Below are 16,376 nucleotides of genomic sequence, written 5' to 3'. Positions count from 1 at the left end.
GCAGTGGTCGGCCGCTCGGGTGAGGCAAAAACACGCCCATGAACAGACAGGTATCCCTTTGTAGGGCGAGAAATCCTGCAGGGGCTCAGAGACTGAGATCTCTGCAGCTTCTTAATGGTTGTCAGCCGCGCTGATGACTCTTTCATCAAGTGAGTCAAGCTACTGGAGTTTAGAGATGCTGCAGAGGAGTTGGACCCACAAGTTGGCCTTATTCTAGCTGGTGACACACCTGATGAGATATAGGAAAAGACACAAAGTTTGCATGTAAATCTGCATACTGTGTATTTTATCATGTAGGAAACCAGAGGCAAACCTGATAGAGGGTAGGAGAACTGGCCAACAGGTTGGTAGTCATCATGCTCTAAACTCCGACTGTTCCTGACAGCCTGGAGAGATCGAAGGCTTGTCCGTAAAGGTGACCTTGTCCTGCTTGGAGATGCTCCTATGAAATACAAGAGACATGTTTTTAAGGACCCTTCTGTTGTATCTGTTGGAGTACAGAGAAGCCATGAAAAAGATATATTGCATAAAATATGGAATAAAAACAAAAAAGTTTAATTTCTGCCTTGTTTTCTCATCTTAAAATAAGAAATGTGGCAGATCAGAACGGTGTAAGCATTTTTTAAGAATAATGAAAATGAATCATTAAATAAGGTTAAAAAAAAACTAAGGCCAAATTTTCTCAGTGTTAAAGTATTAAAACTGAATTTTACATTCAATTCAACTGATATTTTCTATCACAAATAAATAAAAGTGCAACTGTGCTAATTATTTGTACCTTGATTTTGGGCAAGTTTAAGCAGCTTGAACTGAGTGACTTGTTGGTGAAGTCTGGTCAGTTTTGGACTCTGGGACCCCTGCTCAGTTTCTGATGTTGGTAAGTGGCAGTGGGAAGAGCTCAGTGATGACAGACCAGGCTGCCAGCAAGATGATGAAGCAGCTTTGGTTTTATTTCTGGCAGCAAACTCATCAATATTTTCAACTGTGGTGTTTAAACAGGATGAAAGCATCTCTGGCTTTCTCCTGAGTGAAGTAGTGGCTGGTACTGAAACAAAATCTTGTCTTAAACCTGAAAAATATTGATCATAGTTAGGTTATGCTGTAACCAATCAAATTGAAATAACATTTTTTGTTTGTTTTTTAAAATCATACATACACAGCAAAATTGTTTAAAAATGTACTCCAAATAAATATATTTAGCGAACAAACAAAAAAGAAAGGTTAATGTAGCTGAGCATGCAAGGGGATGTGAAGTAATCCAATATACTTCTCTGTACTCACTTGCTTCCTGTATTCTGGCCATAATGTGGACATCTGTGATGTCCTGTAGTCTGTAGCTTGTAGTTATGGAGTCATGGAAGGTGTTCAGCTCATCACGATCTGGAATGAAACATGATACCAAATAAGACTTTCTTTTCCCTTTTCACTATTAGTTATTTGTGCTTCATCTGACACAACTGATGCAGCATTTAAGCACCAGATTCAGCCTTTAATTAAAGGTGTAGTTTTTCATTTTAGGTTGTGATTAGATTTATAGACATTACAAAGCAAAATAAAACCATGTATTTCAATATTTAGTTTTAATGTTTAGAGGAGACCTTTGTGGTCATTGCCTGTTTGCCCGATGTCCCTGATGTATAAAGATCACTGTGCAGGTGTTGAACCTTTACTGTTTTCCTTTCACTTTTAGCTTTTGTCCACTGCTGGATCTCTGTCTCCAGTTGAGTTTTTAGCTTAATTGCATCTCAAGTGTTTAGATTTTTTACGATTCACCCACATAGCTGCTTGCTCGTGTGTAGATTTCTGGTGAAAAATGAGCTGCTGTGACGTTATCAATAAATACAAATTATATCCATTAAGTGAAGCTGTGGGTCATAAATTTCCCTTATTTTATCCCTAATTTCTAGTGTTTCTTGTCAGTCAAAAGACCTCTCCAGGTTACTTTTGAAAATGTCTGAAAACCACAACATACACTCTCCATCTTTGAGGCTTTATTTCTGTGATCTTTTTGTGAATTCTGTGAGCCCATGCTTATAAATCTTTCTCTTTGTTGATTACAAGGAAACATGTGTACCTCAAGTAAATCATGGAGCCAAATTTAGACTGATCTGCTAATTTCATTCTTTTTATTAATTTTGTCCACAAGCTCCTGAGTCAACCAGCTTGATTGGGATTTTTAGTTCTCCCATGCACACTTGCTTTTTCTTAAAATGTAACAAATTCATGCAATGACTTTTTATCCACCTTATAGATTGAGAAATCTCATTATCTTGTTTAGTTGCAGAGTCACCTCTTTTCTCCAAGTGCTTGATCAAGTCTGGTACACGAGCATCTGTTTACTTTAACATTTCATCCAGTTTTTTATTTAATCCTTTCATGCATGAATCAATAAAAAAAAAAACAATGCAACATTTTTTAAATACAGTATTTTACCTCTACAGACATATGCAGTGATTTTTTTTTTTTTTGTTTATTAGTGAAATTTAGAATTTATTATGATTTATTTTTATGTATTCTATAAAATATGTAAAAAATTATATATAATCAAAATTATATTACGTAAATCTTGCGTGATACATAGCTGTATCGCTTTCTTTTCTTATTTATCGCAAAGGCAAACTTGCATAATTACATTATGTTCAATTATATTGTATAATTATTTATTCTCCAGTGAGTGGAAATGTATTGGATTACTGACTAACATCCACTGAATGGTTTATTTATAAAAATGCCATCTTTATTCATGAATAAGCAAGAAAAAAGCTTGCAGGTGTCCACTATTGGGCCACTTTGCATGAAAAGGTTAAGTCTAGAAGAAGCCCAGAAGTCACATCTTATTTATCTGTATCTATAAATTTTCCCTTCAAATTTGATATTCTTGCATGTGAATAGTTTAGTTTAATTCATATAGACAGAATAGCGTGCAGGTTTGAGTATATTTCAACTTATTTTCTATGCAGAGAAATGGGAAATGTCTCAGTATAACATTACCAAAGCTGTTAAAGTCATTGAGTGATGTGTCAACTGATGTTTTGTACGTTGAGGAATCCAGATAGAAACCGGGAGCATGATGGGAAACAATTTCATTTCTGTAAAAATGATTCCTTGAAACTGACAAAAGAGAGAACAAGAGTACAATAAATGTATGATGAAGCATCACTGTTAAACGTCATCTTAAAATCAAACACTTTTAGGATATTAATATGCTCTACTTCCTCACTTTGGTCCAGTTTATTAATCAGTAGACGACGTGCAGCTTCCATCTCGGGACTGGGGTTATCAAGGATGTGTCTGCACCATTTGAAAGCAGACTCCTTCTCCACAAAACACTGCTTCTTTAAAGGCTCATATAACCTTACAAAGGAAAGAAAATAAAGACAAAAAAAGTGTATTTCACTTTCGATAAATGACTCCCTTAACAATCTCAATGATAAGTTGTACAACAGATCAAACTTCAGTGTAACTGCACAAGTAAGCAAGCAACAAACAACAGACTAGAAACGAAACTATCTAAACACCACAGGCCACACTATTTGAGAATACTACTAAGGTAGAGGAGGCACCCACCAGCTCTCTTCATCCTGCATGTTGTCCTCTATATCAAGGATCTCTACCAAATCCAAAGCAGACTGTTCATTCTGTGACTCTTCACTGTCCCAGAGGTCTTCTTCACCATTTAGACTGGACACTGTGCTGTTATTATTCATGGCACAGCAAGGTAAAGGAGAATTACAGCCAGATTTCAAACTATCAAGTCTAATTCTGGCATCCATAGCAAATGATTTGCCATTACAGTTCTTCACTCTGGCAGGTTCAGAATCTGTCCAGACATGGCACAGTGGATCTGGATCCCCAGCCAGCTGCACACTGCTGCTTTTCAACTCACTGCTGAGAAGGTGATGGTCTACACTTGTCTCCAACTCCACCTCTGGCTGACTGCAAAAATACCGGTCCCCATTGTTGGTCCTCCTCATGGCTTCAAGTTTTCATCCAGCTATGTTAAACTTGAATGGATCTTGATTTTAAAACTAACCGTTTAAGTTTAAGTTTTAAAATTATCTAAATTATTTCACTCAACTCGCACACAACAGCGGTAAACTCATTCTACCTTCTACTGACCCAGATATATTGAGTAGGGCTGTTAAGTAGAAGCACTCGACAGATTGGGTGGCTTTAGAGAAGCATCATGAGCTTATGTGGATTAAAGAGTCCTCAAGTTGCTACTAAGTTGGCCTTCGGCATCACAGCATCAAGACTAACACTAACTAACATCAAGACATACAAAAAGGCTGCTTAAGATAGTGGCTGTTAGAAATGTTTGTTTGGCTTCTTGCTTAGTGACATACAGTAGCATGTCTCATTTGTCCTGCGTTATCTAGGTTGACTGAGTTGTGTTGTCGCCTTGTAATGGCTCTCTACATTGTTGTACACACAACAATGTAGAGAGCCATTAGAATCATATGCTTACTGTTGTACTTGAGGTTTTCAGAGATCTCTTATAATGAATGCTATTTGTAAGTGTTTGCGGTCATTTATCACACTTGAGGAAGTCTGACTGAGAAGTGTGGCCAACCACTACATCTCTCTTGCACGATACACAGGAGTGTTATACAAGAACAAATTTAAAAAAAATAAATAAATGAAGCTTATTAAATACCTTTGTTTTCTGTGAAAGTTAAACAGAAGGACATGCTAAATCAAATCCAATAAAACTTTATTTATAAAGCACGTTATCATACATAAAATGCAAGTCAAAGCGTGTTTCATTAAAAACCGCACCCCACCTTCTTTTCCCATCTTTCCCATCAAATCTAGATGACATACATTTATTATTGTAAGATTTCCATAAACATAGTTACGTAGACACATATGGGCATAAACATGCCCGCACAAACGCAGCAGATACACCCACATACACCCATGTACACAAAACAATTTCCCAGAGGGTACTTTATTTGCAAATAAAGTACTTGAACAATAACTTGTTGACATTTTAAGTAACTGCCTACATTTCCTCCGGCGTTCTTTACACTACATTACCCACTATGCACTGCGCAGCCCAGCGCAGAAACGCTCGCGGCAACAAAGATGCAGTCCTGCTCGAAAAACAACTGCAGGTGGAAAGACAAGCAGGGGCACATCAAAAATCTTGTCTACTTATGCATATTCACACGAAAAATAAGTTTAAAAAAAAAAAAAAAAAAAAAAAGAATATTTCCGTGTAAAAAAAAAAAGGAATTGTGTCCGTCTCTACTTAGTAAGAAACCAGTGAATAGGTCAGCTTCATTAACTTCTAATATGAAAACCGTGGAGTTGTCCACTCCAGTGTGACAAGTTATCCTGAAACAGCCTAGCCAGTTCTACATTTTACAGCCTGTTTTTCTTGCTTTAAATTTGGGCAAGAGTTGAGCAGAAAATAGCTGCTTAACCAAAAAAAAAAAAAAAAAAAAAAGCTTTGTCTTCTCACACATCTCCACATGCATAGATCGAATGAGTGTGTTAATTTAAGGTCTAGTAGCCTATAAATGATTTCATTGCAAGATAAAACTTTTTTTTTTTCTAGTCTAGTTTTTCACCTACCTTGAAAATTTAAATGGAGCTTAACTTTGAACTCGTTGAAATTTGAAATGTGAACGTCAACTATTCATTTTCACCTGTGGGAGCTGAATTTAAGTAGTTCATGAGAAGCATGAACTTGCACAATACTGATGCACAGGCAGATTAACACAAAGATTTAAAGCTTCCCTTGTGAAACCTAATTGTCGTTCAATCCCTCCAAAACCGCAAGAACAAGAGCGAAGGTGCTGACCTTTTTTCATTCTTACTCTGCACATTAAAAAAGGGAAAATAAAGATTTCACCACTTTGTAATGTTTCCATTTCTTCTCACAACGCTTTAAAATGTACGGCACTCAATGACCAATGAATTATTTCAGTTTTTTTTACCCATTCTTTCCACAGTGTTATTGCACAAGTTTTAATTGTTGGATTTTTTTTCGGGTGTAGGGGGAGGGTTCATGTCAGTAGTTTCTTCTTCATCAGCCATCCCTTTGTGATGTATACAGAACTTCTGTTTTTGTATTAACTTGTTAAAAAGTTTAAAGACATCCTAGGAAAAGATATAACAGTTTGTTACCTTAAAAAAGAGGTTTCCAGCTCTGGTCCTCAAGGGCCACAATCCTGCAGGTTTTCCATGTATCCCTGCTCCAAAACACCTGACTCAAAATAATGAATCATTGTGCCAGACTTTATAGGCTGTGGGATCAATTTAATTAAAATATTGCATGTTAAAGTAGGACAATAACAAAAATCTGCAGCACAGCAGCCCTTGACCAACTTTGGACACCCTACATTAAAATTTATTTTTCATTTATTAATGTTGCTATCACAGATGTTTAAAAGATCTCTGCTAAATTCTTTTATATCATCATAAAGCCTGCTGTTTAGACTTGTTGATAGCAGTCTGGATTCTCCTTTTTGTCTTTATATTATCTGTAAAGTCCATTTTTAACCAGTAAAATCTGAGCTACTGATGAATCTAACCACAACACATAATCTATCATATGGAGGCTCAACTAGATAATATTCATAAGCTCTAAACAAAGGCCACTTGTAATTAAAGACTGACATTTGGCCAGAAAATCAGAAACTGATATTTACTCAAAAATAAAATTAAGATGAAGAGACACAACAGTGTTGTTCATTCAAGTCACATAATGTAGGCGGTTTCAGGTCAGCTGGACTAGCTTTAGTTTCTTGAAAAACTTGCTCTCTTTCAGATTGGCTCCTTTATTTCAGATGGAGATAATGAAAGATTTCAAGTAGCCAGTAAAACTTATGTTTAGAGTATAAAACCATCGTTGAGAGAGGGAATAGTTTCCAAATGACACACCTGAGATATGTAGGCCTACGTCTCAAAAAGAAGCAAATACTTTTTAAAGTAAATTACTCGACATTCTCTATTTCCATGTAATAATTTTTTTTCTTAAAATACCCTTGGTTTAACCCCGCCTATTTTAAAGAAGCAGGAGGTGTTTGCCTGTTTTGTGCTGCACCTGCCCACGTCCCCCCGCCTTTCAGCTCACCGCCCCACCGGCATGTTTCCTTGTCGTCATCGTTGATGTCTCTGTGCTGAGTCTGACTCGCTGACCGACACACACTTCTCCTGGTGCCACTAAAACTTCGGCATCTCGATTTCCATTCACGAGCACGTCCCTTTGTAAAATATGGAGTAACTACCGACAGATTAAACACTGATAACCCACCATTACCGGGTGGAAATGCAGGACCAAGGCGGTAAGACAGCACCCGGCAGCCCTGCAGGAGGAAGCAGTGCAACCGCAGGGCAGGTGAGACCGAAGACCTCTTGTTTTTGTTGGGTGAACTATGCACTGATGGGCCGTGGGTTTCTGTTTGTTGTTTTTTTTTTCCCCCTTTCTTTCTTTTTTTTTTTTTTTTTTTTTTAATTTATTTTTTTTAAAAATAATCATCTGAAGATTTGGACATTTCACTGGCATCTAACTGCAACTTCTGACGAGCCTGTTAAGTTAACACAGAAACCGGCAGGAAATAAGTATCCGCCCTCGGATGAAGCAGCCCAACCTGTCCGTCTACATTACAGTGAGATCTGAAGTCAGCTTTATCGCTGCAGACCCTTTTCCTCTCTGTATTCACTCGGCAGATGTCTTTACACAAAGTTTTTCCGTGTTGCTACAACACATGCACTGACGTTTCCTTCATAGTTAGACTCAATTATGTTTTATTTATTTAGCATCTGCAAGAAAGTGAGGCTGTTTCTGAGGTGTTTTTATGTCATGTGAACATGAACACCCCTTTGATATAACCTTGAAACTGTGTAATCTGCACTTTTTACTGAAACTGATCAATAATGTCATCTTTAGATTAATCAATATACATTACTGGAAGTTGCACCCAGACAGGGTCACAGCTCCTGTTTGTACTGATGAATGATGATGATGATGATAAGCAACTAAGATGTAGTTTCCTCATGTGCGTTCAATGGGGGTTTCAATTAATGGAAAAAAAACTGTTTTAATCATTCACCTTCAAATAATAAACAATTACAGGAACAATTGATAAAGCAGAAGCTCTTCTGATATGTCCATCTGAGTTCCTCTCTGTGACTTGACTCAATAAAGTAGTTCCTTTCTTGTTCAGAGGTAGCCTACATGGCCAGCAGGAAGAAAGTAATAGTTCAGCTAATGGTTTTAAATTCTCTGACTTGACAGCCATAGTTAATCTGAGCTGTTACCACCCACCTTTTTTTTTTTCTTTTTTTTTTTCAATTAATACTTTAATATTTTAATCTAAGTATTTTTTTCTGGGCTTCTTAAATATCCAACAACAGCTCTTTAAATTGTTTATCAGCTTACTTACTGAAATCTTCTGAACTCTTAGCCCCAGTCATCTGGGATGTGCTGTGTTTACTGGTTATTTAAAGTATTAAGTAAATATGAATGAGATTATTTTCCATTTTTTGCTATAATTTGACATTTGATGTAATCTATCTATCTATCTATCTATCTATCTATCTCTCTCTCTCTCTCTCTCTCTCTCTCTCTCTCTCTCTCTCTCTCTCTCTCTCTCTCTCTCTATATATATATATATATATATATATATATATATATATATATATATATATATATATATATATATATATATATATGTATATATATATATGTGTGTATATGTGTATATATATGTATATATATATATGTGTGTATATGTGTATATATATGTATATATATATATGTGTGTATATGTGTATATATATATATATATATATATGTGTGTATATGTGTATATATATATATATATATATATATGTGTATATGTGTATATATATATATATATATATATATGTGTATATATATATATGTATATATATATATATATATATATATGTATGTGTATATATATATATGTATATATATATATATATATATATATGTATGTGTATATATATATATGTATATATATATATATATATATATATATGTATGTGTATATATATATATGTATATATATATATATATATATATATATGTATGTGTATATATATATATGTATATATATATATATATATGTATATGTATATATATATATATATATATATATATAGTAAAACACTCGTCAATATATAAAAGGCTGAAAAGTCAATTCTGAAGTGATTTAGATACCTACATTTTCTTCTTGGATTTCACCATCATAACTTCATCTTCATTTTAATGTGTTTTAGAATCCAGTGCATTTGAATGGGCATACTGTCTCTCAAAATGGACACAACCCAGCTGTTACATCATCTTCAGAGCCACAGTTTGAACCTCAAGTCCAGGGTCCGACACCCACCTCACCAGCAATTGCCCCAAGGGAGCAGTGGGGTGGGAAGCACGAGTTCCTCCTCTCCTGTATTGGATACTGTGTGGGACTGGGGAACGTGTGGAGGTTCCCATATCTCTGTTATCGCAACGGAGGAGGTGAGCAAGTCAACATTTGTGTTCACTGCCTTTCAGGTCTCAGACACTTTCAATGCCTGGGTGTGTGTCTGTTATGATTTGTTACATCTATTAAGAGATGAAGCTCACTTTGCCAAACCTTAGGGTGTGTGCAGTCCTCTTGATCATGCTGACATATTTTGTAGACTTTAGTCCTTAACTCTGGAGTAGACTGCTTCACCACACAGTTAATACTTAAAGTACAGACAGTGATATCCATTCATTACGCACCAGACTTGTAGTCTCTCTTGTATCCCAGCCTTTTATTTTATGCATCTTTATTTGAAGCCAAACAAGTTGTAGCTCGCTGGCCTCACAGTAAAGATGAATAACATCTGTCTGTGACTGGATGTAGTTAATTTAACCTGCCTTTACACGTCATCTATAAATGTAAAATATATCAGTGGATGTCTTTCCCAGCACAACCCTTCCTCAAGTTGTCATGTATTGAATCTTCACAGGTGTGTTTCTTATCCCGTACTTCATTATGCTCTTTGTTACTGGTGTTCCACTCTTCCTGATGGAGCTGAGTTTGGGCCAGTATGGTGCAGCTGGCCCGATCACTGTGTGGAAATGCTGCCCTCTTCTCAAAGGTAATTTACCTTCATCATTGTGCTTCCCAGTAATGATTCTTCTTTAAACTGTTTTACAATGTATCAACCTTAGAAACTCTGAGATAATGACTTCATATGCCTCTAACTTAACTTTATACTTGGCTAGAAAATGCTAATATTATTTTTAAAAAGTTACTAAAGGAATGATGTGTAACAATAATTAAAACCAAGCACGAAAGAGCTTTGTAGTAACCAACGTGAATGCGATCCACCTACTTTTAAGTATAATCTGTGATTTCCATCGGGGATAAATCACACCACTGTTTATTTTGTGATTTGTCCTCACTGACTGCAGCCACCTATTATTTTCATTTTCGCCAGTTCTTTCAGAATATATTAAATGTAAATCCCCATTTTTCAAATGTGAATCTTTTTCTAATTTTTTTCCTCGTCCTCTCAGTAATTTTTCATTTTCCTATAAGGTAGTAATCTACCTTTTTCCCCACTGCAGCGAAATTGTTTAGCAAACAGATAAAATTAATACCAACTGAAGCGCTTGTTGATCGCATAATCAAAATTTTCTCCTATCTCTCTGTTGTATCTCATACACATTGACTGTAGTTTGCCAGGAAGCATCTATATAACACATGCAGGATGCCTGTGTCACCAGTTTGTCGAGAACAACGTCACAGTCTGGAAAAATAACCAGCTGCTGACTCACATTAACCTGCCACCTCACTGCCACATGTCATGCGGCCAATCCTAAAAATTCTTGACACTTCTGAAGCTCAGTGCCTAAATACACACTTTCATTAAGCATTTGAACTGTGATAAAAGCAAAGAGATACAATGAAAACATGTCAGTCAATAGGAAATTTAAACAAATTATAAAAGATGAGATACTTAAAAGTTATGAGGCAAATATGGATTGAAGTAAATGTATATTGTATATTATGATTTATTATGTGTATTACCACTGTTAATTGTTTAAGTTTTATTGTAATGTAATGTCCATTAATTTTCAGAGATCCTGTGTAATGTTAGGGTGTTATTCATGAGGGGGTTTTGGACCAGATAAGCGTTCAACTCCTTCCAAGACCCTTTTCGAACTGAACTGAAGCTGAAGCTTGTTATGTTTGTTGTAAAGACTATTTGTTCTGTTTTAAAATGTGCTTTTTTAATTTGAAACAAATTCTTTAAAAAAAAAAAAAAAAAGGCGATAGAGAATGTTTTAAGTGTAGTGTGCTTGGAGCATGTTGTAGTGGAAAGGCCAGTTGTTTTAGTTGAACTGGCCTAATTTCGGACTTGAGGTGGAGTTTCTTGCCGTTTTTCAAGAAGAAGTGTGTTTTGGTGAACAAAGCCAGTGATGTGTTGAAAGAACGGCTGTCAATCAGTAATACACACCAACGGTGTAACATACACTTTAATATTTTCTACCTTGTTATGTAACAGGTATTTCATAATCACATGTAAATTGATCTATTTGACATCTAGCGTGTGCTTCATACAGCAGTGTGTGTCATGTCTTTCTGTGATACTTATGCCTTCTCTTGTTCCTTTTTTTTTGTAGGTATTGGAATTGGGATGCTGTGTGTGTCCACCTTGGTGTGTCTCTACTACAATGTCATCATAGCGTGGACATTTTACTACCTGGGAAGCTCATTCCAAAGCCCCTTGCCATGGTCATGTGATGCTATAGCCAACGCAGCTATCTGTGGTAATGGTACCACAGGCAATAGCTCCTCTGGTAGACCCCTGAGCCCCACAGAAATCTTCTGGAAGTAAGTGCTTTGTTTGTTGTTCACACAGTTGCTCGTGCTGTTATAAAAAGAAGACTGCTTTCTAATGGAACTAATGGAAAAGTATTTTTATTATATATGGGGGCTATGATAAGATTTCTAACCTGATTAATTTAATTTTCAGGCACTTAATAGAGCAGGAATATTAGTTGGCTAATACAGATCCTGGTAATGAATTATAAGAACAAAAAAAGCATGTACAGCAAGCAAACGCCACACTTTTAGGCTTATATTTGTTCTTATAATATGTTTTCCATGTGGCATTACGCATCATGTATGCACTTTCACACCTGCTTGACTCTGCTCTAAATGTAAATTATATAAAAATATAAAAAATATCTGATGGCTCAACATAAACATCACCAGTATCACTTATACTGTAGATCCAGACAGACAATTACGCCTTTAATCCCTACTAAGCATGATTAAAAGACACCATATTTTATGATTGTCTTGTAGTGAGAGCGTGCTGGGTGTAGTAAACAGCAAGGGCCTCCATGACCCGGGCCCTGTGCGGTGGCCCCTGGCTCTGTGCCTCCTGGCAGCTTGGTTCATCATCTTTCTGTGTATGCTCAAGGGCATCCGCAGCTCTGGCAAGGTGAATCAGCACAATGTGTTTTTTTGTTGGCCTCCCTCAGAAAAACAGCCATATCTCACAAACAATCTGTTCCTCTTTAAGTCTTTCTTCTGTCTGACTGATGTCTGTCTGTTTTCAGGTGGTTTACGTGACGGCAACCTTCCCATACTTTGTCCTGGTTGTTTTGATCATCAGAGGTGCCACGCTGCAAGGCTCTCTTCAAGGCGTTGCTTTCTACCTTACACCAGACTGGGCCCGGTTAGCTAATGCACAGGTATTTCAATCAATCAAACATTATTTATTAAGCACTTTTCCAACATAAAATATGTGACTCAAAATGCTTTACAGTTTAAAATCAGACATAAAGGAAACACACAGACAGACAGACGCATTATATAAAAAGATACCTCCAACCCCCCTTTTTAGATGCATCTAAATGAGAGAGGTAAGTGCAGACGGACTAGTCGTGGTGTAATGGTTCACCGGCACGCACAAGGCTTGAAAGGGTGCGAGCAACATGCTTTGATCCAGTTTTAAAAACACCTGCAGATACATTCATTGTTTAAAACACCATTGTCTCTGAAACAATGCAGGTGTGGAATGACGCCGCCTCACAGATCTTCTACTCATTAGGGATAGGAGTTGGAGGGCTGCTTTCTATGGCCTCTTACAACAAGTTTGACAACAATGTCATAAGGTGAGTTTGTTGTTTGCTCCATTGTTGCAGCCATGACAGCTACATTCTCTTACTCTTTTTTTTTTTTTTTTTTTTTTTTTTTTTTTTTTTTTTTTGGTAGGGACACCATAATAATCACTACAGGAAACTGCACCACCAGCTTCTTTGCAGGATTTGCTATATTTTCGATCTTGGGTCACATGGCATGGAGGAAGGGAGTGCCTGTTGCAGAGGTGGCAGACACTGGTAGGTAGCATGGACCACTTAGTTCACTGTTTTTGGTCAGTGTTTTGCATTATATGCACTATCATTTCTTCATCATTTTTCAGGTCCTGGGTTGGCCTTTGTTGCATATCCAGAAGCACTTGCCCTGCTCCCAGGCTCAGTATTTTGGTCCATTATGTTCTTTCTCATGCTTTTTTTCCTCGGGGTTGATACACTGGTAAGACCATGGACCATACGAACACATCAAGTAAAGTAAACATTGATAAGTCCGCTTGTAAATGCATGATACCATCTGATCTGTGTCCGTACAGTTTGGCAACATGGAGGGCATCACAACGGCCGTACTGGATGAGTTTCCACAGCTTAGAGGAAACCCGCTGCACAAGTCTTTGTTCTTGGGTGCTCTGTGTTTCTGCTTCTATCTGATGGGCCTCCTCTTAGTGACTGATGTAAGTGTGCTTTAAAAGAACAACAGTATGTGGAAAATCTTTGTGTGTGCGCCTCACTATTTTGCTTAGACTCACATTTTCACCATTTTTGTGTGTCTTCATAGGGAGGGATTTACTGGTTCACTCTCATTGACTCCTTCAGCACTAGTTTTGGCCTCATCATCATCACCCTTTTCATGTGCCTTGGCATCTCCTTTTTCTATGGTATTCTATTTCACCACCCACCACCTAATCATATCACTCCACTGTAGTTCAGGACACAGTAAAGATGAAGAAATGTCACTTTTTTTTTTGTGCTCGTAACTCCAAATTTGCCAACTTTTGCTCTTGTTCCCACTGTTTTCTTGTTGCTTTTAAGCTTTTAACTGTCTGTTCATTCTCTGCAGTGACAATGACATTCAATTTCATTTCATTTCATTTCATTCATTCATTTATTCATTTTCTACACCACTTAGTCCTATTCAGTATTGTGGGGAAACAACTATTTCTGCGATTAGTAGTTGAGAGGTAGGGTAAACCCTGGACATATCAGTTTTATTTCATTGTTCCTTCTGTGCATCTGTCATTTAACTTTTCTGTTAGGAGTCAACCAGTTTTGTCAAGACATTGTTGACATGATCTGCCACTGCCCTCCCTGGTGCAGCAAAGTGCTGCTTTACTTCAAAGCTTGCTGGGTTTTCTTCACTCCGTTTCTTCTGCTGGTGAGTATCAGTGTTTCAATTCACAGGCGTATAGCTGTAATTCAGATGCAGTGGCAGAGAAATGATTTTAATCATTAACATTGTGGTTATGGTCCAATGTAATTTAGATAAAACTAAAGCTATTAGTAAGAGAAATCTGTTGAAGCACAATTAATGATGTTAGCACCAAACTGTGGTGATACTGTTACTTGAAGCATTGTCATTTGTATTGTTTGCTCAAGCCATGTGACCTAACCTCCCCTTTCTTCCACTCATCTTTGTGTGCTGCCTGAAGCAGTATTGCCGTTTACATTCAGACCCAGGTGATGCTGTCTGTATTGTTGCACTTTCAGCAAAGGGTGTAATTTGATAAGGGGTGATGGACTGTGCTCTGTAACGGAGCTAAAAATACCCCAGGAAATTGCTGAAGGACCAGAAATTGCAAGACAAACTGCATGCCCATTTCCCAAAAAAATTATAATGTAATTAAACAGTAACTCTCTCATGTATATGTACTATTTTATGAAAAAATATGAGCTCATGTTGAATTTACTAGTGATAAAAGTAGCAAATGTAAAGGATGGGGTGGACTTATTCTCAGAAGATGTAGTAAATTTCTTTGTGTTGCAAGGAAATCTATTGATGAAATAGGATCCCTTTACTTGGTTTCATAGTCATAAGAGATGAATAGCTCAATGCTTACATGGAATTTGGAAAACTATATAACACTTCTGGGAAAATGTGGCAGTTTGAGCTGGATTATAAATGTTACTAGTGACCACGGGGTTGGAGAGGGTCGAAAACATCCTACTGCTACTTTTTGAGAATTTGTGATGTAAATGACCTTTAGTCATTTCAGATATATGGCACAGTACCCAAGCTGTGCTGGAATCTTGATGCCAGTTAAATAATTGAAGGGGAGAAACTGATATTCATTCAGAGCTCCCCCTGAAGCATTTCTGAACTGGGTCTCTCATTCTCTCTTCTTCAGATGCTAGTGCATTGTTGTTGTTTCTCACTGTGTGCCCCTTCCATTGCATAGTTCATCCTGACCTACATCTTCATTGAGATGTACAACACACCACTCCATTACGGCTCATACGTGTATCCATGGTGGGGTAAAGCTTTGGGCGTGTGCATGGGTGCGACCTGCTGCCTGCAGATCCTCATCTGGGCCGTTGTCGCCATAAGCAGAGAAACAGGAACACTGAAAGATGTCAGTATTAATTCTGTTACTCTGTCACAGTTAAGTCTCATTCTACACTATAGCCATACAGCTCTGCTCAAACTGTCAGTTCTGATGTTTGGCATCTTTCTTTGCAGCGTTTCAGGAAAGCGATTCGACCCCTAAACTCCTGGCGGGTAAATAATTTGAACAGCACCGGAAGAAGAGAGGAACGCATGGAGCCCGAGAGAGTGGAAACTCCTTTCACTGTTACCCTCACTGATATGGACTATACAGCTATGACATGGGAGGTGGGAAGCCAGGCATAAGGCACCAGCGATGAACTCACAATGATGACAAAACTGTTGAGAAGACAGGAATTTGTTACTCACCCCAGCACGGCTCTGGTGGCTGGGTTGGACCAGGCTGTGCTCTGAAGGGCAGTGTGAACTAAGAGTTTTATTTATATCATTATATATTTAGGGATATTGTTTGTTTTTTTTTAAAAAAAACATTTTTTATGTTGTGTCAAATGTAAGGTTACAGAGGTAAGTTGAACTTTAGATCATCTTTCTGATGATGACCTTACAATGCCACAGTGGTGGAGGACAACAAACTTTCATTGATGGGATCCAACCACAGGATTGTTGTCTTGTGCGAGGAAGGACACAGTAAGACACAAGGGACCTGGAGAAGTGGTTACATATTATCAGCCTGCAAGACAAATTATGCTGACC

At 37.3% G+C, this 16,376-nt stretch overlaps 1 protein-coding gene across 1 annotated transcript; it reads left to right on the top strand.

Moving 5' to 3' along the window:
• Window positions 1–9,986: 9,986 nt before the first annotated feature.
• On the top strand, window positions 9,987–15,968 carry slc6a7 (solute carrier family 6 member 7; the record flags this gene model as incomplete). Its single annotated transcript, XM_079247187.1, has 12 exons — window positions 9,987–10,107; window positions 11,639–11,849; window positions 12,327–12,465; window positions 12,584–12,718; window positions 13,038–13,141; window positions 13,242–13,366; window positions 13,450–13,562; window positions 13,657–13,794; window positions 13,899–13,998; window positions 14,377–14,495; window positions 15,517–15,690; window positions 15,798–15,968. The coding sequence occupies exons 1-12, from the start codon at window positions 10,002–10,004 to the stop codon at window positions 15,966–15,968; spliced, it is 1,635 nt and encodes a 544-aa protein (XP_079103313.1). The 5' UTR covers window positions 9,987–10,001.
• Window positions 15,969–16,376: the final 408 nt, after the last annotated feature.

Source organism: Telmatherina bonti (genome assembly GCF_933228915.1).
Source record: "Telmatherina bonti genome assembly, chromosome: 10".
Classification (NCBI taxonomy): domain Eukaryota; kingdom Metazoa; phylum Chordata; class Actinopteri; order Atheriniformes; family Telmatherinidae; genus Telmatherina; species Telmatherina bonti.
Note: the sequence above shows the minus strand (reverse complement) of the source record. Positions and strands in the feature narration are given on the sequence as shown.